This window comes from Hippocampus zosterae, chromosome 4 (genome assembly GCF_025434085.1).
Source record: "Hippocampus zosterae strain Florida chromosome 4, ASM2543408v3, whole genome shotgun sequence".
Lineage (NCBI taxonomy): Eukaryota > Metazoa > Chordata > Actinopteri > Syngnathiformes > Syngnathidae > Hippocampus > Hippocampus zosterae.
Window position 1 is genome coordinate 27,089,295 of NC_067454.1, and position 22,294 is coordinate 27,111,588.

The 22,294-nt window shown below is 40.0% G+C and overlaps 2 protein-coding genes and 1 long non-coding RNA gene across 7 annotated transcripts in view; 1 reads left to right on the forward strand and 2 right to left on the reverse strand.

The window, feature by feature from the left end:
• LOC127599835 (uncharacterized) overlaps nucleotides 1-22,294 on the forward strand; it is a 117,778-nt gene that overhangs the window by 69,300 nt on the left and 26,184 nt on the right. The window lies entirely within an intron of this gene.
• LOC127599693 (golgin subfamily B member 1-like) overlaps nucleotides 1-22,294 on the reverse strand; it is a 62,810-nt gene that overhangs the window by 2,586 nt on the left and 37,930 nt on the right. For 4 of the 5 annotated variants that reach the window (XM_052063822.1, XM_052063820.1, XM_052063821.1 and 1 more), the window contains 9 exons: nucleotides 20,503-20,607; nucleotides 9,140-20,371; nucleotides 8,823-8,896; nucleotides 5,187-5,214; nucleotides 2,981-3,127; nucleotides 2,639-2,755; nucleotides 2,223-2,314; nucleotides 1,779-1,871; nucleotides 1,578-1,695 (listed from right to left, as the gene is read on the reverse strand). In XM_052063822.1, the coding sequence (XP_051919782.1) occupies nucleotides 1,578-1,695; nucleotides 1,779-1,871; nucleotides 2,223-2,314; nucleotides 2,639-2,755; nucleotides 2,981-3,127; nucleotides 5,187-5,214; nucleotides 8,823-8,896; nucleotides 9,140-20,371; nucleotides 20,503-20,607 (12,006 nt within the window). The remainder of the gene's footprint in view (nucleotides 1-1,577; nucleotides 1,696-1,778; nucleotides 1,872-2,222; nucleotides 2,315-2,638; nucleotides 2,756-2,980; nucleotides 3,128-5,186; nucleotides 5,215-8,822; nucleotides 8,897-9,139; nucleotides 20,372-20,502; nucleotides 20,608-22,294) is intronic. The other variant, XM_052063823.1, reaches the window with a different exon arrangement.
• The window catches only part of LOC127599747 (uncharacterized), a 49,495-nt gene continuing 33,372 nt past the window's right edge, over nucleotides 6,172-22,294 (reverse strand). Inside the window, exon 2 of the mRNA XM_052063959.1 lies at nucleotides 6,172-7,340. The gene's annotated coding sequence lies outside the window, so the exon portion shown is untranslated. The remainder of the gene's footprint in view (nucleotides 7,341-22,294) is intronic.

Sequence of the window (22,294 nt, forward strand, 5' to 3'; positions counted from 1 at the left end):
GTTTTGCGATACAATTCTCTTTAAAGTGGTTGAGGCTTCTTTAACTTCTATAGGTATGTATGTCCAACCTTTTTGAAACTAAGAGGTCCTTCTTGGCTACTGATTAATGCAGAGGTCTACCGGTGTGATAGGATGCATTTTTGAAATAAATTTGCTCAAACCGCCTGGATATGTTGTAATTAATGATTAGCGGTAATGAGATTAATTTTTGAGAAGACACGGATCACATGAGGCATTTCTCGCAACAATATCAACTGGCCACACTTTATTTTAAATATTTGCTACTGCTCACAAAATTATCACTTCTACAATATTCCTGAGTGTTTCAACACCAGTAAGCAAATTTTATTATTATTTTTTGAATATGCCCACGGGCTACTCGCTCCTTGGTGCCCGCGGGTACACGTTAGCGACCCCCTGGTCTATTACTATGAATAAAGTGAAATAAGTCTTATTTTATATTGGCTTACAAATAGCAAGGTGAAGTGCGATGTCCAGGTGAGATGAGTACAGCAGATGAGGTTCAGGGCTTTTAACTTTTAACTCCACTTTGTCACGTATGGCATTACAAGTAAAGTTAAGGAAGGCAGTGTTGGAAAAATATTGGCCACTGTGTAACTTGTAATGAGTGTCAAATACTTTAGCAGTCTAGACACTTTCGATGGGGATCGTATCCTTGCCAAGATAAAACACAACTGTCTCCGTTATGTCTTTCCAGCTTGTTTTGTCATGCGGAGTTCTTTTGAAATGCCTTAATCTCAGAGGTTTATTTTGCTCCTATATGGATGAAGGTGATCTTTGAAGTGCAAACCTCACTGCAAATTTTGGAAACAGTCGTTATTTGCTGTTTGGTGCTTTGGGAAAACCCAACCCAGTTCCATATTATCAACATTGATCCTTTCATGACCAACTCCTCACTTCTGCATTTATTAGCAGCCATTCTTCCTTTTACATAGTTGGGGGTGGGGGGGTGGGGGGGGGGGGGGGGAATCAAAATGGGAGGGACTAAACAAACCAAGAGACTACCTACAGCTCACTGATTGGTTAATTGGTGTGTCTGTCGCGAGGACGTGAAGTGGACTAGTCAGTGGGGTGATTTGGCAGAGTAAATGAAACTTTGTGCCTGCGAGGGATAATAAGTGGAACTGCATTAAAGAGCGGACGTCTGTGATCCCTGTGAATGTGACTGGATGAGTGAGTCAGGTGTTGGGGGTGACTGCACACAAGCCGAGGAGCATATACCTATGACAGCAAAAGGAAGCTTGTATTTGGAACCTGAAGGATAACAGTCACATGCACAGCGAATTGACAATGACAAAAGTTTAAATGGCGTCACAAATTTGTCATCATTGATGCAACGATCATCACCTTAGCGCCGACTACCAAAACAAACCAAAAAAATATGAAGACATTCAACCCCTGACAACATGATGAAAAAGCGCCAACCGCTGCAAGAAGAGGGTTACATGGCAGAAACGATGCTTAATAACCATCACAAAATGAATATCACGAGGCCCACTGGGAAAATCAACCCCCTCCGCCCCCTGTAAACTCCTAATCTAAAAGCTGCATTCTACCTTCCGTGTTATCAGAGGCTGGTTTGGGTTGAGGCTCACAGCTTCGCACTCGTCATCTGCTTCCATCTCGATACTGCTGAAGTCTCTCCGAATATCTTGAGGCAGTCTTGAACTGATGCTGCATATCAAAATATTTACTTTTGAGCACATCCTCACTGTGGTTATATGTCAGTTGATACAGGAGGTTTTTTGTGTCAAGACCTCTTTGTGCTGGCCTGGGCAAGATGCAAAGTCTCTTCGGCAGACTCCCTTCGGCACCGTTCATCTGCCAGACTCCGCTCTACCTCAAGTAGCCTAAAAAAGTGGAGCAAAAGTGGAACAGTCAAGGTCCCTGACTTTTGACAGTCCTGAAGTAGTATGGAGAACTACTTGTGCTGTATTTGAAAAACCATATCCAGAAGTAGCTAGTCAATGCAGAGTGTTCATTTATTCAACTGCAGATCGGGTGAGGCATGTATTGTTTTTGGAAGACATGACACAATATAGAGTATCCTGTTCATGAAAGAGCTCAATGACTCTTTTACTGATGTGAAAAATGGAACACTAATCACGCGTGACTCGCTGTGATGAGCCTTGACTGGACAACCTAAGATTACAACAACCAACACGACCACCGCCACCACCACCAAGTCTGAGCGACCTCACCTTTCTTGGAGCTGGCTGACTTCAATTGTTTGAGCAACTGTGTTGTTCCTTTCCTGAGGACCTCCGGGAGCCACCTCTAAATTGTCTGAACCCTGAAAGACAGGTAAGCAAATACTATTAATTTTTGTAAGACTCAAAACAACATTATACTAACTAAAAACATAAAAAGAAACATGAATTGTACAAGCATCAGAATGAGTGTACTCGAACAGCAGCAATGGAATTGATTGTGATCACTCTCGCTCGATGTAAACCCAATCGCAGAACAGCTAACTGAAAATACATCTTCGAGATAGAGGCCATCGGAGCATTTTTATCTACAAACGCTGAAAATGGAAGACAATTAAAATTTGGAGTGAGCACGATACACTATCCAAGCAGAAGATAAAATACATGGACTTCTCGAGAACCTTTACCTGGGCCTGGCCTTGCATTTCCAGCCAGTGGCATTGATTTTGGGTGTCCCTCAGGGTTTGGGACACGGCAAGTAGCTGAGCAGCCACAGCGGCCTTTTCCTCCACCGCCTGCTGTAGCTGTTAACGTGGACAAGAACATGAAGGATTTGCTGCATTTTTTTTCTTTCTATGATTAAAACGTCAAGCAACGTGGCTTAATTTTATTGCAAAAACTCCAGATTTTTCTGGGTGGGGGTGGGGGGGGGGTTCCCTTTGGCTCCTTGTGTGTGTAAATAGTTCAACTGTAAAGCGCTCTGAAAGTGAGATGTCCTGCAAGTTGTGTCATCCTCAAGTCTTTCAAACCTTTGAGTTAAGTTGCTGAAAGCACTGGTCTCGCTGCTGGATGTCATACAAACAGCGCTGCAGCTCTCTGTGCAGATGGACTCTCTCCACCTCCAGTCGACTCACCGCCTTTTCCATTTCACTCTGGCCTACCGGATTCACCGTTTCCTATTGTTATGATGCATAAATATTGACAGCGATCAATGGTTGACCACACACTCGTTATGAAAAAGTAAACATTGAAGCCCTCAACATTTTTTTAATGTGGAGGACAAAAGAAACCCCTCTACAATCAAATAGAGCGCTACATTCAGAATCTCTCTCAACTTCCTCTTCCAAACTTTTAAAGTTCAGGGATCAAGCTGGTTGTATAAGGTTACATAAAACCGTTGGCACACGGCGAGGCCGAACGTGACTGAACTGCAAAGCAGCGTGAGGGGTTCGGCAACCATGTTGCGGCCGACTGCTGGCAATTAGTTTTGCAGCAATTTGAAATTTGAATTGCAGATGAATCGCGTTGCAAAGTTACAGATGTCACGGCCAGTCAACAATGCCATGTCAGGTCACACCTTTGTGTTATTTTTGAAATGCCTTCTGCAGGTACCAAGCCAGAATGCCAAAGCCGTGTCCACTAGAAAATTAAGCTGAATTTCTGTCAGATGGTTTTTGGCGCTACCATAGTGCCAAGGAAATATGATGAAGTGGCGTACTGATTGAGTGACAAGCTTCATATGTCAGGATGGGGAAAAGTTTAACCAAGGAGGTGGATGAAGTCCACCTTGCCAGTAATTGACGCTATGGTGGTTTGACACATTGGTAAATAATCATCTGCGTCAGAGATGAAAGGCCATAACAGTTGTTTTTGGTCTAAGTGAAATGGAAATTTATCTAACAAGTACACAAGGTATTCTCGTGATTAGTGAGTACTCAAGAGTGAATGAATACTCGTACTGGTGTTGGGTCTGAAAAATTGTAGAGAATTGTAAATGTTTAGAGATTTAGCCATCCCGTTACCTCTGTGTCCCGCGTCCTAGACGCATAATTTTCCCGCGGGACGCACAGTTCCAAATAATTTCTGCACTCAGTGATTGACTTCTATGCAAAGTCATTTCTCAACTTGTCTTCTGTGCCATGTCATGTCTGTTAAGTGTTCATATTAAGAAACTACTGCACTAAACCATTAATTCATAAATGTATATACCGGTACATATACATGTCCTCAGCTAGGCCTCAGCTTCAAAATCAGTCCTTGGTCCTTGGCCTTGGCCTCGGAGGCAAGTCCTTGGTTATTGGCCTTGGCCTCGGAAAATTTCTCAAGTCCTTGGCCTCGGAGTCAAGTCCTTGGCCTTGGCCTTGGCCTCGCGTTGCCGGTCCTTGGACACAACACTGGTAAGTAGGACTTGGTCACAGGGCAGGGAATTACTGTAATTCAATTTCACTTATTACCTATAGGAAAGAGTGCTTCTTATTGAGCTGAGTTCAAAGGAAAGAATTGTTGTCGTTAGTGGTTTTAGTGTAATACACGTAGGGCCGCCACACACTGAGCCATGTGGAGGAATTCCACTGCACAATTACAGTGCGCGGCGGTTTTGCCACAAGATTTGAAGTGAAGCCGTGTCTTGCCTAGTGATTTTCAAAATTTCCATTGGAATTGCATGACGTGGCAACGTCGTAAGTTGCAGCCGATCAAAATGCACTGAAGCTTTCACAAGGAAGAAAAATCAATTTCCGGGTAATAGGAGGGCACCAGGGCCTGGGACACAGCCGTCAACCATGCTCCGTCAAGCGATCGAAATACAGCATATATGGCAAACATATTGTGTTTTACAACAATACTTAAGCAGATTTTGAATTCCGTATAGACGTGTAGATGAAATTGCGAAGCTTGTGGTAAAAATGAGAATTTTGATATAAAATTGAAATATATCATAGTAGAACTGCATTTTTCCAAGCTAAACTAATTACTAGCCGCCTTAAAAAAAAAAAACATGATATGGTACAATATTTTCTATGACGAGCTCACGAACAACAATACAGGCTTGTACAGTTCACATCACAAGGGGTCCTTATGATAAATTGCCCAATGAGTGGGGATGAGTGGCCAACTGTCGTTTATTTATTTATTTTTGTGATAGTCGGGTAGCAGTTGGTTTCGGAAGCATCACGCAATGTGCAACAGCCCTGAGATTACATGCCACAGTCAAAACATGATAGTACACAAATTTACCTCAACCAGTTCTGTGCCTCTTTCAGACCTGCAAGCAGTAGAAAAACGTTAATTCGCGGACATTTCTTTGGTATACAAGTGTGACAATATGATTACTGTCTGTGTGTAAATAAATAGATGCAGGAAAAACACAGATGTGATAGTTTTGCTCTTTGGTTTCATTTCGTTTGTTTGTTTATTGAACATAAAACATATACAGTAATAATTTGACAGAAAATAAGGTAGATAAAAAAGTAAAAAGAAAGAAATCAGTCTTCATTCAACACAGTTATTATGTTCAAGGGAGTAGGATGAAGTAAAAAACTTATCTAGTCCTACCCTGTTATGTGTTTATATCTACTAAATCATTTTTATATCAATCAGAAAAGAAAAAGTAAGAAGAAGTCTCCATTAAGACTCATACTTTACCCTTAACCGTGATATTTTTACAACTTTTGGTTTGTATCGGGATTATATACATCCTCACCCTTGAAACTCTTGTGTCAATTTTCTCTTGTATTCATAATGGATATTTCAATACCTTTCTCTCTTTATCAACTTAGTTCTGATTTATCATTATATTTAATGTTTAGAATTTATCATTTTAACTCTGATTGATGTAGGTTGTTTGTACTATTTTTTTGAATTTATTTTTGAACTCAGCAAGCGATTTACTCATTTTCAGGTCCGTTTCGAGATTATTCCACAGATTAATACCTTTGCTAGATACACTTCTTTGCTTGATGTTTGTTCTTGTTTTGAGTTTTTTGAATAAGTTGGTACCTCTTAATTCATAGTTGCTTTCTCGAATTTCGAAAAACTTCTGAATGTTTTGGCAGAGCAGGTTATTGTGTGCTTTGTACATTAATTGGGTGATTTTAAAGTCAACCAGGTCATAAAATTTCATCGTATTTAATTTGATAAATAGTGGATTTGTGGGTTCTGTATATTTTGATCTATTAATAATTCGAATTGCTTTTTTTTGTCGTTTGAGAATAGGGAGTGCGTTTGTTTTGCAGGCATTTCCCCATATTTCCACACAGTAGGTCATATATGGTAATAATAATGAAGTGTATAATGTGTACAAAGATCTCTTATTTAGCACTTCCTTGGTTTTGTAGAGGATCCCTACGGTCTTGGCTATTTTTCTTTTTACGTTATCGATATGTGGTTTCCAACATAGTTTTGAGTCTATTACTAATCCGAGAAACTTGGTTTCATACGCTCTTTCTATTTCAATTGAGTTTACCATAATTTTAGCTTGGTGTTTGATTGGTCTTGTGCCAAAAACAATTGACTTCGATTTTTTCAGGTTAAGTGACAATTTATTTCTGTCGAACCAGTTTTTTAATTTGTTTAATTCGTTTTCTACGGTTGTCAGGAGCTGTTTCAGATTTATTCCAGAACAGTAGAAAGTTGTATCATCAACAAATAGGACACATTTAAATTGTTTTCAGACCTTGCAGATATCATTTATATATAAGATGAATAGTTTTGGACCAAGCACTGACCCCTGAGTAACTCCGTGAGTGATTTTCAGTTGATTAGTTTTTTTATTGTTGAGTTGCACGTACTGATGTCTGTTTTCTAAATAACTTTTTATCCATTTATAAGCTACATAATATACTGTTCATAATATTTCTGCTCATAATATACTGTGATCTACTGTGTCAAAAGCTTTTTTTAGATCTAGGAAAACCCCAACAGTAAATTCTTTGTTGTCTATATTAGTGGCTCTTGCTTCCACAAACTCCATAACTGCCATTGAGGTGGTCCGTTTTTCCCTGAAGCCATATTGATTCTCACTTAACAGCGCATGCTTTTGTATAAAGCTATCAAGTCTGCGAGAAAATAGTTTTTCTAATATTTTTGAAAATTGTGCTAGTAGTGATATTGGTCTATAATTTGTGAACAGATGTCTTTCTCCACTTTTATAGATTGGAATAACTTTAGCAATTTTCATTTTTGATGGAAAGATACCAGCTTTGAATGACAGGTTGCATATGTGCGTGAAAGGTCGCACTCCATATTCTATAATCTGCTTGATTATTGTCATATCAATATTAAAGCAATCAGTTGACTTTTTATTTTTAAAAGTTTTTATAATATTTGATACTTCTTCTTGTTTTACAGCAGTAAGGAACATCATGGAGGAGTTTTTTTCTACGTATCTATCTATTTCAAACAAGTTTGTTGGATCAGGAATTTGTTTTGCTAGGTTACTGCCGATGTTGACAAAATACTCATTAAATTCAGTTGCTATTTCTGCAGTTTTTTCCAAAATAGTATTTTTGCCTTTGATAAAATACTCTGGATAATCAATTTTTTTAGGACTATTTCTGATTACTTGGTTAAGTATTTTCCATATTTCTTGTGTGTTACCTTTATTCTCCTCTAATAGTGCATGATAATGATCTCTTTTACTGGTTCTTAAAATATTTACTAGTTTATTTTTATAGGTCTTATATTTTTTTCTGCTTCAGTTCTGAATTTTAAAAACAATTTATATAAATTGCTTTTCTTTTTACATGCGTTTTCTATGCCTTTCGTTATCCATGGCTTACTTGGGTCTTTATACTTTTTGCAGACTTTAGTTAATGGAAAATGTTTATCATATAAGGAGATTATGGTAGACTGAAATACTTCAAACACTGTACTTGGGTCTTTGTTTGAGTAGACCTCGGTCCAGTTTTGTTTTTCTAGGTCTTGCTTAAAGGCATTGATGGAACGTTGGGTTCTTAGTCTTATTTCTGTTATACGAGTTGTTGAATTAGCTTTTCTATCGAAATAATTATGAAAAACTGCAAAAACAGGTAGGTGGTCACTTATGTCATTAATGAGAAGTCCACTTTCCATTTTATGATCAATCTTATTTATAAATATGTAATCTATTAATGTGGCCGTTAATGTTTCTTCGATTTCACATTTTCACAATTCCCAGTCAAACATCGGATATTAAATGAAGCCTAGTATGCCTTCAGAGCAAAAATAACCCTATCAATGGCACTGACTGCCGCAGTTGAAGTAGCAAACATCCCGGGTCCCAAGTTAGGGTACCAATTTGAAGGATGCAAGAACAGCCGATGCGAGTCTGCGCCACTATGCTGCATGCTAGCTAAGCCAACACTTATGATGGATAGACCCTCCCAGGCCCTCCAGGCAAACCTGACAGCACTGGGCTGCTCCTTCAGCCAGAGTCTGATACACCCGCGATGCAAGAAGGAGGTAGTGCTGCTCGTTCCTGCAGACCGTCAGGCTATTGATTAGACGCCCCTGAAAACATGGACTCACCCCCACTCACCCATTTTAAATAGTATAGCCACCTTATGCAGCATATATGCTTATATCTTGTGTAAAGTTCATTTTTAAACTTATTTTGTGCTTGCAAATACTTTGTTTTTCTACTTTCTTCCTTTCAAAATTTTGCTGCTGTAAATGTTGAAGGTCTTCATTGTGATAAAGGTTTTCTTATCTTATCCAGTAGAAACCACAAGTTTATAAACCTTACCTAAAATCACCCATATGTGGTGTTTTGTCACTGTCTGATGGATAGATTTAAAACTAATTTAAAATATAACATTTTGACTGCTTGGGTTTAGTTCCCCTTCATGAGTATCCACTACATGCAAGTATTTCAACATTTATTTATTTTTTTACCTTAGAACAGTTGTTTCATTTGGCAAACTACTGGCTTCTACGTCTGGTGTCAGTCGAGGCCGCAGCTCATTCATCTGCAAGACAAGCAACAGAAGACAAACAGCGTGTCGATTAAATGAATCTTGAACTCCCAGAGAACAGTCAACGTTATTGACAGCAGCTGATGTACATCACACCCGAACACCATGCAGAAGGTACCAGTGAAATGTTGAAAAAAAAGCAAATTTGACTTGACCCCACATGCCGAATGCAAAAGGAAACACTGTAAGGACACTGAAGTGCAAATGACAATCAAACCTGCAGATGACATTACTTACCGCCCCATGTTTTTCAATCTGGGAAGCACTTCCTTTTGACTTTTTCTCACTCATGGTACTGACAGTTTTCAGGCCTGACCATTGCCTGGATTCAATCACTCTCGTGGCCTCTGCCAATTCATCAACCAGCCTGTCACGATCATTTTGGAGGCTGGCCATGGATTTGGAGAATGCAGAGAGCTGCCTGCTGTAGGTGGAATTTTCCAGGTCAACCTGTTTCAGTTGCTTTTCCTTCGCTGACAGAGTTTTTCTTAGCTCGCCCAGCAACTTGTTGAGCTCCGCATGAGTGTTTTTGCTCTCCAAAGCTCGTAATTGGTCAAGAAGGATCACCCTTTCTTTGGTAAACATCTCCACATCAGATGTAGCATCCTGGAAACCGCGCTGAACTTTGTTCAGAGCTGCCTGAGTCTCCCTGAGCTCTTCATCATACCTGTTTCGCAAGACCTTGAAGTCTTCAATGAGCTGGTCGCGGTCATTCTGCAAGGCTGCCATGGCTTTGCAAAGGGACTCATTTTGAGCCTTTGTTTCTCCGTTTTGCCTTTGGGCCTCCAACAACTGTTGCTCCGTTTCCAATAGGCCTTTTGCTGTGACCCTTTGTTCAAACCTCTCTTTCTCAGTCCTCATTAGCACCGTCTCACGTTCACAGGCAGCCCATTCAGTATTGTGTTGGTCATCTGAATTAGCTAGTTTTTTGTCAGTTTTAGTTTCAAGCCGCTCCATTTGTTTCGTCAAGTCATGAATTTGGGTTTCCTGAGATAGAAGTTTTTGCTGAAGATCAATACATTCGGCTGTTTTAGTCCACTTTGCAACCACTTTGCCCTCAGTTGTAGCCTTCTGACTCACTCCATCACTTTGCAGTTTTGTCACCTGCGCTCTAAGTGTAGAAAAATCCACCTTCCTGACCTCTATTTCGTTTTGGAGAACTGACAGAGCTTCTGTGTGATCTTTTTCAGCTGCAGTCTTTTGCTTTTCAAGATTTTTTATTACATCCTCCTGCTTTTTTAGCAACACTTTTAACTGATTGTCTTTTAAGGATAAAACTTGATTCAAATCCTCTCTGTACCTAATGAGTTGGGCCCTGAGCATAGCGTTCTCTGAATTTAGGTCATCCATCTGATGTAATAATTTCTTAATTTCATGTTTCAGGCCTTTGGTTGCACCACCTTCATTGTCAGGCGAGTATTCTACACTTTTAAGTTCTGCATGGCTCTTTGCCTCAAGTATTCTGTGTTCGGACATCAGTTGCTCTTTTTCCCTCTGTAAAGACACAAATGACTTCTTGACCACTTCCATCTTAGCTGACATCTGCTCTTTTTCCTGCATTGACCTGTTCAAGCTAATTTGCAGACTTCTGACTGTGGCCTCACATTCTCTGAACTCTTTATCGGCCTTTTCTCTTTGGTATTGTAAAGTTCTTAACCTGTCCTTATAGACAGCTTCTTGGGAGTGACAATTAGTCTGAAGCTGCTGAAGATATCCTGACATGTGGTCATCCCGACAGGACAAAAGAAAGGAGATCTCAGCATCTTTGCTTTGGAGTAGGGTTTTCAATTGAAGGGAAATTCCCCTTTGGGTCTCAAATTCGGCCTTTGTTTTGTCATTCTCAGCCCGCAAAACAAGTAGCAGTGAGTCTAAGTCAGCATTTATCTTTTCTGTCAAATTGCAATGAAGATGTAAACGTGAAATCTCATCTTCTTGGTCAGCAACCTGTATTTCAAGAGTGGTTCGGTCTTGTTCCACCTTCTTAACTTGAGCACCGAGTTCATTTACTTGCACGGTCAAACGTTCGACAGTCTCAGAGAGATCCGCGTTGCTCGCACTCAGAACCAAGATCTGCCTATGATGAGCAGCAGAAGCAACTGAATACATGCTTACGGCACTCTCCAGTCTCGATTTGGTTGATCGGAGATCATTCAGCTCTTTTTCGCTCACCCTCATATCCTCTAGCAATCTTTTCATGGCTGAACCTTGTTCGGTGAGCTGGTTATCTTTCTCCAGCAAGGCGTTGAGGTACAAATCATTCCAACGTTTTGCAGCGTTTGCCCCGTGAGGCGTGGATGACAAAGCAGACAGTTTTGCTTCATTAGTCTCCAACGCTCGCTTTAGAAACTTCATCTTCAGATCTTGAGAGTCCATTTGTTGCGTTAGCTCAGTGACTTTCTGACACTCTTCATCATTCAAATTCTTGAGATCATCGATCTGTTTCTGCAACATCATGTCATTGTCATTAAATGAGTTGAATTCTTTTTCGACGGGAGATTCCTTTAATTTGGTTTTCTTTTCGGATCTAACATTTTCAAGAGAGAGTTTAAGGTGGTCTCTTTCCAACTGAAGTTTTCCAATTCTCTCTGTGGCCACCTGGATGTGAGTCTTGCACGTGATCAAATTGGCTTCAACTTGTTTGTTTTGCTCTTCAACAACAGAGATTTTATCAGAGCATTTATTCAAATCTTTTTTCAAGTTTTCACAGGAAAACTCTGAGGTTTTCAAAGAGCTCTCCAAATGCAAAATGTGCTCTTGGTATTTAATGCAGTTTTGTTGCAACTGATTTATTTCTTGATGTTTTTCTTTCAGAAGCTCTTGCAGCTCTTTATTGGTGATCTTGGACCCTTCCTCACCTCGCTGCATAGCCTTGAGCTTATTCTCAAAGTCTCGGACTAATTTAAGATGCCCATGCTCTTTTTCTTGGCGAAGTGTGTCATTTATCTCCTTGCTAATTGTAAGCTGAGAAGACAGCTGCAAGTTTTGGGCTTGCAAAACACTGATGGATTCAGAAAGGGCATCGATTTTTTTAGAATTGTTGAGGACCACGGTTTCCAGGTACTCATTTTCATTTTTTACCTTGTCTGAAGACTCTTGAACATTTTCTAGCTCCTCTTGCAGAAGACACTTATCATCCTCTAATATTCTAACCTTCTCATTGAGACTGATAGTTTCTTGGTTGTGCAGCTTCATCTTATCTTTAAGATCATGAATGGCATCGTCTTTTAGGCGCAGCTGCATTTCATGATCATTGTGTAGTTTTTCAATTCTTTCCGAAAGAGATTTAATTTCTTTCTGCAAAACATGACAGCTTTCGAGTTGAGCATTAAATTCAGCCTCCTTGGACTCAATCTGGGCGGTCAATGAACCATTCACACTTGGTGTCTCATCAAGTTTATGCTGCATGCTCATTCTATAAGAGCTCGATTCCATGCACCGTTTTTCGAATGAATGACTAGTTTGAAGCTTTTCAGTCAGTTCTCTGTTTTTAACCTGCATATCTGCAATCTGTTCTTTACAAGCCTCCAATGCTGACTTGAATTGTAGAATTTCGGTCTCGCAGTGTTGATTTGTCTTTGTCAGCTCACATATTGCCATTCTGTGGGCTTCATTGATCTCAGCCAGTTCTTTTTTAATGCTATCATTGGCTTGCTGCAGACCCTCAATCGTGTGTTGTTTTTCTTCTGAAAAAGTCTGCAGTTTCTCTTTCAGTCTTTCGTGTTCCTCCTCCACTTGCTTCGCTTGGCCCTGCAGAATTTCCATCTCTGTATCAGATTTGTGCAATTTTCTCAGGGCTTCCTGTCGATCGCTTTTGGCCCCTTCCAAAAGTTGTCTCATCTTGTCCATTTGTGTGCCTACATTCTCATATGCTTGTAAAAGGGTCTCATAGTCTTGCTTAAGTTCTGAATGCCTTGATTTCCATTTGGTCAGCTCCTCTGTCTGAGAGTCTTTCAGAGATTCCAGCTGGCAGGAAAACGCTTGCTTCTGCTGGGTGATATTCTCTATGGTTTGCTTCAAGCTTTCACATGCGTCTGCTAGACAACAATTCTCATGAGAGATACGATCAACTTCCGATCTAAGCTTCTCTTTATCAGTATTAATACATTTCATATTGATTTCCAGGTCAACATTATGTTGTTTTAGTCTTGAAAATGAGGATTCTAGGGCAAGACATTCAGCTTCCTTTGTGTTGATGTTTGCTGACAGATTTCCAACTTGCTCTTTCAAAGATGCATTTTCCTTCATGAGTTCTTTCCTTGAGACTAAAGCTGCTTGAAGTTTCTTCGTTAGGAGGGTCATTTTATAATGGCTGTCCTCATCACTGACTTTGCCACAATCTTGCGATTTATGAAGATGGTCGATTTCTCGTTTCATCTTCGTAATGGAAGCTTCATGGTCCGAACTAAGCTGCTGCAACTGCAACTGAAGTGCAGCGATCAGCTCATCCTTTTCTGACATTGCGGACTTAGCATCCTGAGGTTTCTGAGCTGTTTTCATGTCTTCAGCCCATCTATTCGCAGAGCTTAACTCCTCTTCCTTCACATGTTCTTCCTTGTTCCTCAGCTCTTTGAAATGGTGGCACTGGTTAAGCTGTGCATGAAGTCTACCTAACTCTGTCCTGAGGTCATTCATTATTCTCAAGGCATTTTCATTGTCTTGCTTCAATGAGACCATATCTGTTACTTTTTCAGTACAGTCCAACTGTGCTTTTCCAAGCATCTTAGTGAAACTGTCTTCCTTCTCACACAGCAGTTGCTGTGTCTCTGTCAAAACACTCTGAAGAGTTAACACTTGATCCAAATGAGTCTTATTTTTTTCCATTGTGTCTTGACACTTTTCACCATTTGTTTTCAGCTGACCTTGCTTCTCCTGTTTGAACACGACCTCAACACCTTTAAATTTTTCTTCGGATTTCTCAACCAACACTTTCTCTTCTTTTATTGCACTCTGAGTTTGGAGATTTGAGGCCAACGCTTCTGCGCTTTCCTCCATTAAGGTGAGAGCCTTGTCTTGAATTTCCAATTGTTTTGGCAATTTTGATAAAGGATGGCAATCTCTTTCTCTTTCGGCCAGGGAAGTCTTTAAATATTGCACAGTCGCATCCCTCTCTTGAACGAGGTGTCTTAAAATTTTCAGTTCATCTAAATTAGACAATGAGGTTCTCTGGAGTTGTTCCAGTTCCGCAAGACTCTGATTATATTTTAACTGGATGGCAGTGAAGTCATTTGTCTGCTGACAGTGTTGCTCCAAGAGTGCATTATATTCATTTTTCAGTTCATTGAACCTTTTGGTTGATTGTTTTTCAGTGTCTTCAGCGTTCGGCAGCGTCTCTTGTCGTGCAAGTGATGCAGCCTGGGTCTTGTTCTCAAGCATTGTCTTTTCTTGCTTCATTTGTGTCTGCTCGTTCTCTAACACATCAGCATTATCAACGGAGAAAGCATCATTAGATTGATCTGTACATCCTGTGATTTTATTCTGAAGCTCTTCCACATTTTTCATTAGGCTCTTCTTATCTCGTTCAAAACTATCTTCTTGCTCGGCAGCCCTTGCCTGAAGCTGGTGGATTAGGATGCTTTTCTCATTGAGTTGCTGCAACATTTCTGCCAGGCAACTTTCTTTTTCACTCACTGTCGATTGTAAAACCTTTGTTTCAGATTCCAGCTGTTCAGCAAGTTTTTCCGTTTGCATTTTGTGATAATGGATCTCCCGTTCTTTATCGAGGCATTCCTTTTCCAGAAGAGCAATCCTTTCCTCATACAGTTCTGTGGCAGACTGCGCTTGTGTTGTTGCTTCCACAAGTTTTTCTTGTAAACGTGAAACATCATGATCATTGTTGACACCGGCATATTTTTTTTCAAACTCCTCCACTTTTTTCAACAGCTCCTTTCGAACAAGAAGAGAGGCTTTAAATTTTTTCTTGATTATATCATTGTCTTTAGAAATCCTTGCAATCTCACATTTTAGGTCAGTGTTTTCTTGAAGCAGCCCAAGCTTTTCTGAAGTCTGAGTTTCATTCTCGCTTAGGGAACATGAATTACGTTCCTCTAGCGGCAGAGAAATCTCGTTAGACTGCCTAGCGGATGTGTGGTAATCTTGTTGAATCATGGCGAGTTGTTTTGATAGATAAGCGTTTTCCCCATCAAGTTTCACTCTTTCATTTAAAGCAGACTCCACGATTTGGGAAATGGATGCATCCTTTTCTTTTAACTGCTGACTGAGCCCAACAAGTAACTTCTTTTGATGACTTATCTGAATGGTCATTGAGTTGATGTGATCATCTTTTGTTTTAAGTTCGCCATGTAAAGACGAGTGTTCAAGAGAAGCTTCTGTCACTTTTTGTGTCTCACTCTTCAGCTGACTTTGTAAATTCTCGATTTTCTCCTGTAAAAGGGAAATTTCTTGCCTTTTTTTTAAATGACTCTTGTTTTCTTGATCAATTGAATTTGGCATTTTTTCAAAATCTGCTCCTGTACTATCCAACTTATTTTTCAAAGCATCTATCTCAGAGTAATGACTTGCCTCAACTTGTTTTATTAATTGAAGTAAATGTGATGTGTCCTCACGTGAAGGAGCGAAGACACGGGCTTCAGCACCACTGAATTTTGCTGCAAGTTGTTCTACCTCCCATTCTGCAGCCTTAAGAGTCTGTTGCAAATTTTCCGTCTCATTATCCTTTTCCTTGACTAATGCCATGACCTTTTCAAGTCGCACCCTAGATGTTGATGCCTCAAACTCTTTTGCACTGAGCAGGTCAGAACCTTTGCTAATAGCGGAGAATGCTTCAGCCAGTTTTTCTTGTAAACTGTCTAGGTCCTGTTTTAAAACATTCACCTTATCGTCTTTAGATGCAATTTCCTTTTCAACCTTACTCAACTGTTCTACCAGTAAGGTCTTAGCATGTTTTTCTCTGTCTAGAACGAGGAGCCACTCTTTTTCAGTGTCCTGTAGAATTTGCTCCATTTTATGGATGCTACCTTTTAATCGAGAAATTTCCTCATCTTGAGCACTAACCTTTGTTTGAAGGCTCTCCTTGTCGCACACCATTTGCTGGATGCTTTCACTCATGCTGCTGGTCTGCTGCTCCAACTGAACCTTGAGCTCCCCCTGGGACTCGCAAATTTGATGATGTCGCCTCTCCAGCTCTTCCTTCTCTGCAAGATGTTTTCTAATATCCTCGACTAAGCGTGTATTTTCATTGTTGACGGCTGTGAGAGAGCTCTGATACTCTTCCTTGGCCAAATTAATCTCTTCATGAAGCTTCTTGTTTTGCAAGTCAAGTTTCTGCATTTCAGAAATCAGGTGAGATGTATGTTTGGCTTGGGCTGTGTACTGATTGTTAATAGCATGTAAAGACATTTCTCTCTGCTCCAGGTTTTCTGTCAATGTGTTCATCTGCGCCACAACTTGAAGATGTTGAGCTTTTAGTCTTGCTATTTCAACTTTCATTGGATAGACACTTGTTTGATGTGAGGCAAACGCGTCATCCTTTTCCTTTGACAGCTGGGAATACAGGTTCTGTGTCTTCTCGAGTTCACGTTGGATTGCAGACAGCTCTTCTCTCAAAGTTTCTATCGTGGTCTTTGCTGTGTCGCGTTCATCTGATAGGGTCTGAAGGGTCAACACTTCGTCGGTCCTTTGGGACAATTGCTTTCTCAGATCCTGCAAATCCTCCAAATTGGCGGCGTATTTTTCTTGCAAGTCAATGAGGGCATTTTGCTTTTCCTCAGCTGACATTTTGTGTTTGGAAACGTCAGAGGACAGCATTTGCATTTCACTTTGTAACTGTGACACTAACTCTGTGCTTTCCATGAAATGAGTTTTGAAGAGCAACAACTCATCGGCCGTTCGCTGTAAATCTTGAAGAGATTGCGATTGTTCCATAAGACTACAGTCTCGTTCTTCCAAGGCCTTTTTGAGATTTTTTGTTTCTACTATTTGCATTTGGAGAGTACTGTTGATCTTGCAAGAATTTTCTTCAAGGTGTGAAATTTGTGCTTTTAGGATTTCACACTCTTTTTCTTTGTTTTTTAGGTTAACGTTCAAAGTTTCATTCGCAAGCGTGACATTTCGTTGATCTTCAAGACTGGACTGCTCTTTTCGCTCCAATATGTCTTTTAATGTTGTTGACTCTGAAGTAAGAGTTTGAACTTGATCTGTAAGTTTGCAAACAGAATCTCCAAGCTCTGTAACTTGAACCCTTAAACTAAATGTTTCATTATCTTTCCGTTTCAGCTGCTCCTCCTGCTCAAAAATCCTTCCTTCAAGTTCTTTCAGGGAGTGATCTTTTCCTTGGACGGTTAAACTAAGACAGTCCTTCTCTGACCGCGCAGTTTTGAGTTGGAGTTCGCTCTCATTAACTGCAGTTTTTAGGTGAGCAAGTGCTTCCTGTGATTTGGAAAGCTCAACAAAAGATTTCTGAAGCTCAGATTTCAATCTTACATTCTGATCATTTAGTGCTTGAATGGCATCTTTAAAATCAATGACCTCTGCTTTGATATGTTCATTCTCTTGTTTGAGTCGAGAATTTTCTAAAGTGATCGTCTGTACAGAATCCTTTAGGGTGGCAATTGTAATCTGCATTTCTGCTAAGTTGTTGTTCACGGCTAGAAGTTGACTCTCAAGTTTAGTCACGCATTGACTGCGTTTACTGAGCTCTTCTTTCTGGTTTTCAAAATCACTCGTTACATCTTGTAACATGTGTTCCTTTTGTTCTAACTGTTGCTTTGCCTCGAAGCATTCCTGCCTGACTGACTCAACCTCGCGTTGCATCTGCAACACGAGGTCCTTCTGCAGCTTAACTTCATTCTGATGAAAAAGACACTCATCTGATTTCTGCTGAAACATTGTGTCCTTCTCCATTAGCCCCGTCTTTAGGACAGACCCCTGTTCTTGAAGCATGGATATTGTGTCCTGTAACTGCAGTTGTTGGACCTGCTGGGCCTCCAAGAGAGATTTCTTTTTGAACAAAATGTCTTCTTTCTCAACCATTGAGAGGTTTAACTGACTAATTTGATTTTTTAGGTCATTCACTTGCTCTTGCAATGTTTGAATCTGCTGTTCCCTTTCACTCAGTGTTTCAGAAAGCGCACTACATTCATTTGTTTTCTCAAGCAAGTATTCTTTGTTTGACATTTCCTTTTCCTGGAGGACCTGCTTTGCATTACTTATGGAACCAATAAGCTCATTTTTTTCATTCAGAAGAGTATTAATTATCTTCGCATCATTTGTAACTTGTACCTCAAGTTTAAATTTCTCTTCTTTGAGCAGATTAGTCTCAGTTTTTACTTCCAAAGCCAATGAAATGTTGTGTGCCAACTCCTTTTGTAGTCGTTCATTCTCTTCTGTAAGACTAGTTATAGTCAAGCTAAAACTGGAGTTCTGCTCAAGAGTGACTTTAAGCTGTCTGTCAAGGTTTGTAACAATTTGTATTTTCTCATCAAGCTCCTTTTCTCTAGATTTGAAAACTGAGTGAAGTTGATGGTTTTCCTCCGCGATTGTCTGCATTTCAGCTTTAAGGGTTCTCAGCTCGGTTTCACTGGAGTCTGCTTCGGATTTGAGTTTTTTGGACTTTTCTTCCATTTCATTTTTTAGAGCTTTCACAGTCTTGTTCACACTATCAAAGTCATCTTTGTGTTTTTGGCACTGGTGAGCCATATTATCCATCATCCTTTCTCTTTCTTCCAGATCCTTCCAAAGCTGAGAGCGTTCGGAATTCAGTGATTCCAATTCCACTTGGAGCTCAGATACATAATTCTTATGGGAAATTATTTCATCCCGCAACCGGTGACACTCTTCCTGTTTTTCCTTCAAAGTTGTATCCTTCTCCAATAGCCCAGATTTCAGACTGCAACCCTGTTCTTGAAGAAGAGACAATGTTTCTTTAAGCTGCATTTGCTCACTTCTTTGAGCCTCCATTTCTGCTTGAAGATCGGAGGCAAACTGCTCTTTTTTTCCTACTGTCACACGCAACTCATCTGGGCCAGAACTGGAGCTCTGTAACTGCCCTTGCAATTGTGTGATGGCATCCTCTTTCTCCCTAAGTAACTGTTTGAGATGACTACACTCATTTGTTTTGGCCAGGACAACCTTGTCATTTGAGAGTTTGCTTTGCTCAAAACGTCTTTTTAAATCGCTAGCTTGTAAAATTAAATCTTCTTTATTTTTTTCTAATTCGTGAATCATATTGTTGTTTTGTAAATGTTGCGATTCCAATGTGGATAATTTGGCATGCAAAGAATCTCTTTCAAATGCCATTTCTGATATTGTTGCTACCCTTTCAGCTACTTCCAGCCCAAGTTTTTCATTTTCCTTTGTTAAGTTTTGTACTTGGTTCTTTAAATTGTTGTTCAGTTCAAGAGCAGATGTCAACTTGTCATTAAGTTGGTTTCCATTCAGATTCTGGAGTTCAAGGTTTTCAGTGAGATTTTTAAGCTTTTCTTGCAACTGCTGTTTCTCAGATTCCATGTGTGTTAAGAGGTCCTTCATTTTGGAGATATTTTCAATGCCGTCATCAAGTTCTTTGCGCAATTTCTTATTTTCAGATTCTCTCATTTGTAATTCTGCATTATAGCTCTGTCTCTCATCCGTTGCCTGTTCAGCGTTTGCCTTCATTTGGTTTTCCAGAGATGCTATGATTTCCTTGTATTTCTCCATTTCTTGTTGAACATTGTCCTCACTCTGTGCTCGGTCCTTTAATTCTTTGGACAAGGACTCTATGTCATGATTGAATTTTTGCACTTGGGACAGGAGTTTGTTCTTTTCATCCTTGACAGTTTTCAATTCATTTTCATATGTCTCTTCTTTATGACGAATATTTTTCTCATTGTTTGTATTTATTTCCTTGAGCTGCAAAATGAGTTCATCAGACTCGTGTTGCTTTTGGGTAGCTAAATTCAATTGTTCCTTTAGAGAAGTGATAAGTGCTTCACCTTCCGAAATTTGAGTGTGATGGCTCACAATCTGTTTCTGAGTCTGAGATTGGAGGTTCTGAATCGATTTTTTATCTTCCTTGGCCTGTTTTATTAGGCGGTCCATCTCTGCTACTTTAGATTTGTTTTCTTCTTTGGCCTTGTCTAACTCCATCTCAACATCTTTTAGATTGTCAACAAGCTCGGCCATCTTACTATTAAGGGCTTGCTGATCTGCAGTCTGCGAGTCTCGAAGAATTGCAGCCTCTCGATGTGCTTTTGTCAGTGCATTCTCTACTTGAACCATGTTTTCTTCTTTGAGTCGAAGCTCTTGTTTGAGGAATGTAATTTGTTCTGTAGACTCCAACATGTTGCTATTGAGTACTTTGTCTTTTTCCAACAGAGTTTCTTTTAGACTATCAATCTCCCGCTCACAACTTTGAAGATCATGAATAAGTTGGGCTCTTTCTTCCAGGTGGGAGGTGTTTAACTTGTCTAATTCCTCATTTGTTTGGTCAAGCTCCGATTGTAATGTGTCTAAGATGATGTCTTGCTTCAGACTCTGCAAAAAAAATAAACAAACAATCAGATAAAGTATCAAGAGCATGGGATGATTTCGACTTTTTTTCACTAAACATAAAGCTGCCAAAATGTGGTTATTATTGTCTCAAAATAGATTAGAGTGAAGCACACCTTGTCTCTCAGCCCACTCATCCTCTGTGTGAGGTCAGTAACCTCTGCTTTTAACTCAGAGCAGCGATTTTCTGAGATACTGCTTTTCTTGGAAACACTCTCAAGCTGAGGATAAGAAATTAGACAATTAGACCAACCATATCAAGCCAACAACACTATTAAACAACACTAAAGATGGCCATAAATCTTCAGGAGAATAGGTTTAAAATGGGGCTCACTGTGAAAAATTGAGTTCTTACAGGCTTTTAAACAAATAGTTGAGGCTCTGTCGTGATCAATGTGTAAAAGGATATTACCGTGTGACCTCCAGGTTCATGTTTTTAAGAAAAGCCTATAGATCTGCCTTTTCATATAAACTTTCCATTAGCATTTCCTCATTTTACCTATTTTGTCGTGCTACCCTTTTTTTACACTTGTCACAACTAGGATTTTACTCGATTTCATCATTTATTGTGAATGGTTGTGTGTCCATCAGTTCTTTGCGCGTGGCTGGTGACCAGTTCAGGGTGTAACCTGCTTTTGGCCCAAAGGCAGCTGGGAGCAAAAGCGGTTCGGAAAATGAATTCATTGTATACCGTAAATTCCGGATTACAAGCCGCTACTTTTTTTCCACACTTTCAACACTGCGGCGTGTAATATGAAGCGGCTTTTAATTTTTTTTTTCCATCGCGGGAAAAACATGGACCAATAAAATGAATGAGTCTTTCACTGAGGTCCAATGAGACTGTATGACTAATCACAATTTTCGCTCTTTTTGCCGTAGCGGGGGACAAATGTGTTACTCGGCAACAGTCGACCAATAAAATGAATGAGTAGTACACAGGGGTCCAATGAAATTGTATGTTTACCGGTAATCACCACTTTCTTATTTCAGTCTATCTTCTAACCCCGATCAACATGGAGAATACCAGACGAAAAGCATATGATGCAGCTTTTAAACTAAAAGCGATCACTCTGGCAGTAAAAGAAGGAAATCAAGCTGCTGCCCGTAATCTTGGCATAGACGAGTCGATGGTCCGATGGTGAAGGCTCTGGCAATAAGAACCGAGCCAGTGTAAAAAGACAACCAAAAATTTTAAAGGTTTTAAAGGTGGGCCGTCGTGGTGTTATAAATTCATGAAATGGAAGGCTGTCTATTTGGGCACGCACGACGTTGTGTCAGCAGCTCTCTCCCAATTACGAGGACAAACTTGCTTCGTTCCGCACATTCACACATACAAAGATAGTGGAGAATTCCATCAGCCCAGATGAAATAATAAATATGGACAAAGACCCTCTGACATTTGATTTGCCTCTCACTCGGACTGTAAATAAAAAAGGTCACTCCCCCATCATACTGAAAACCAGCGGCCACGAGAGAACACATTTTACCTGTGTTTTGAGCCACGCAGCATCGGGCCAAAAGCTGCCAACGATGATCATTTTTAAGTGGCTGACTATAGAAATAATTTCATATATCTTTTCCCATTTATATGATTTGTATTATTCAATTTAAAGCTTAGTGGGCTGCAGTATTTCTCCTCGTAATTACGCAAATGCACATCAAGATCTCTCTTTGTCTGGCCTCTTATTATGTGTTTCAGCGTAATTTCGTTGTGCAAATGCATGTATCATGCTCATAAAAATATGGAGATTATTTTAACCTTAAGAAATTTTGCGTTTTTTTTTTTTCTGCGGGGGTTCAGCAGGGGACCGCGTCAGCGGCCTCACCGGGAGGCGCTCCAGGCGGCAGGGACGCAGAAGCAAACCCCCACCTACTCATTGGCCAGCGGTTTATAGTATGGTGCGGCGC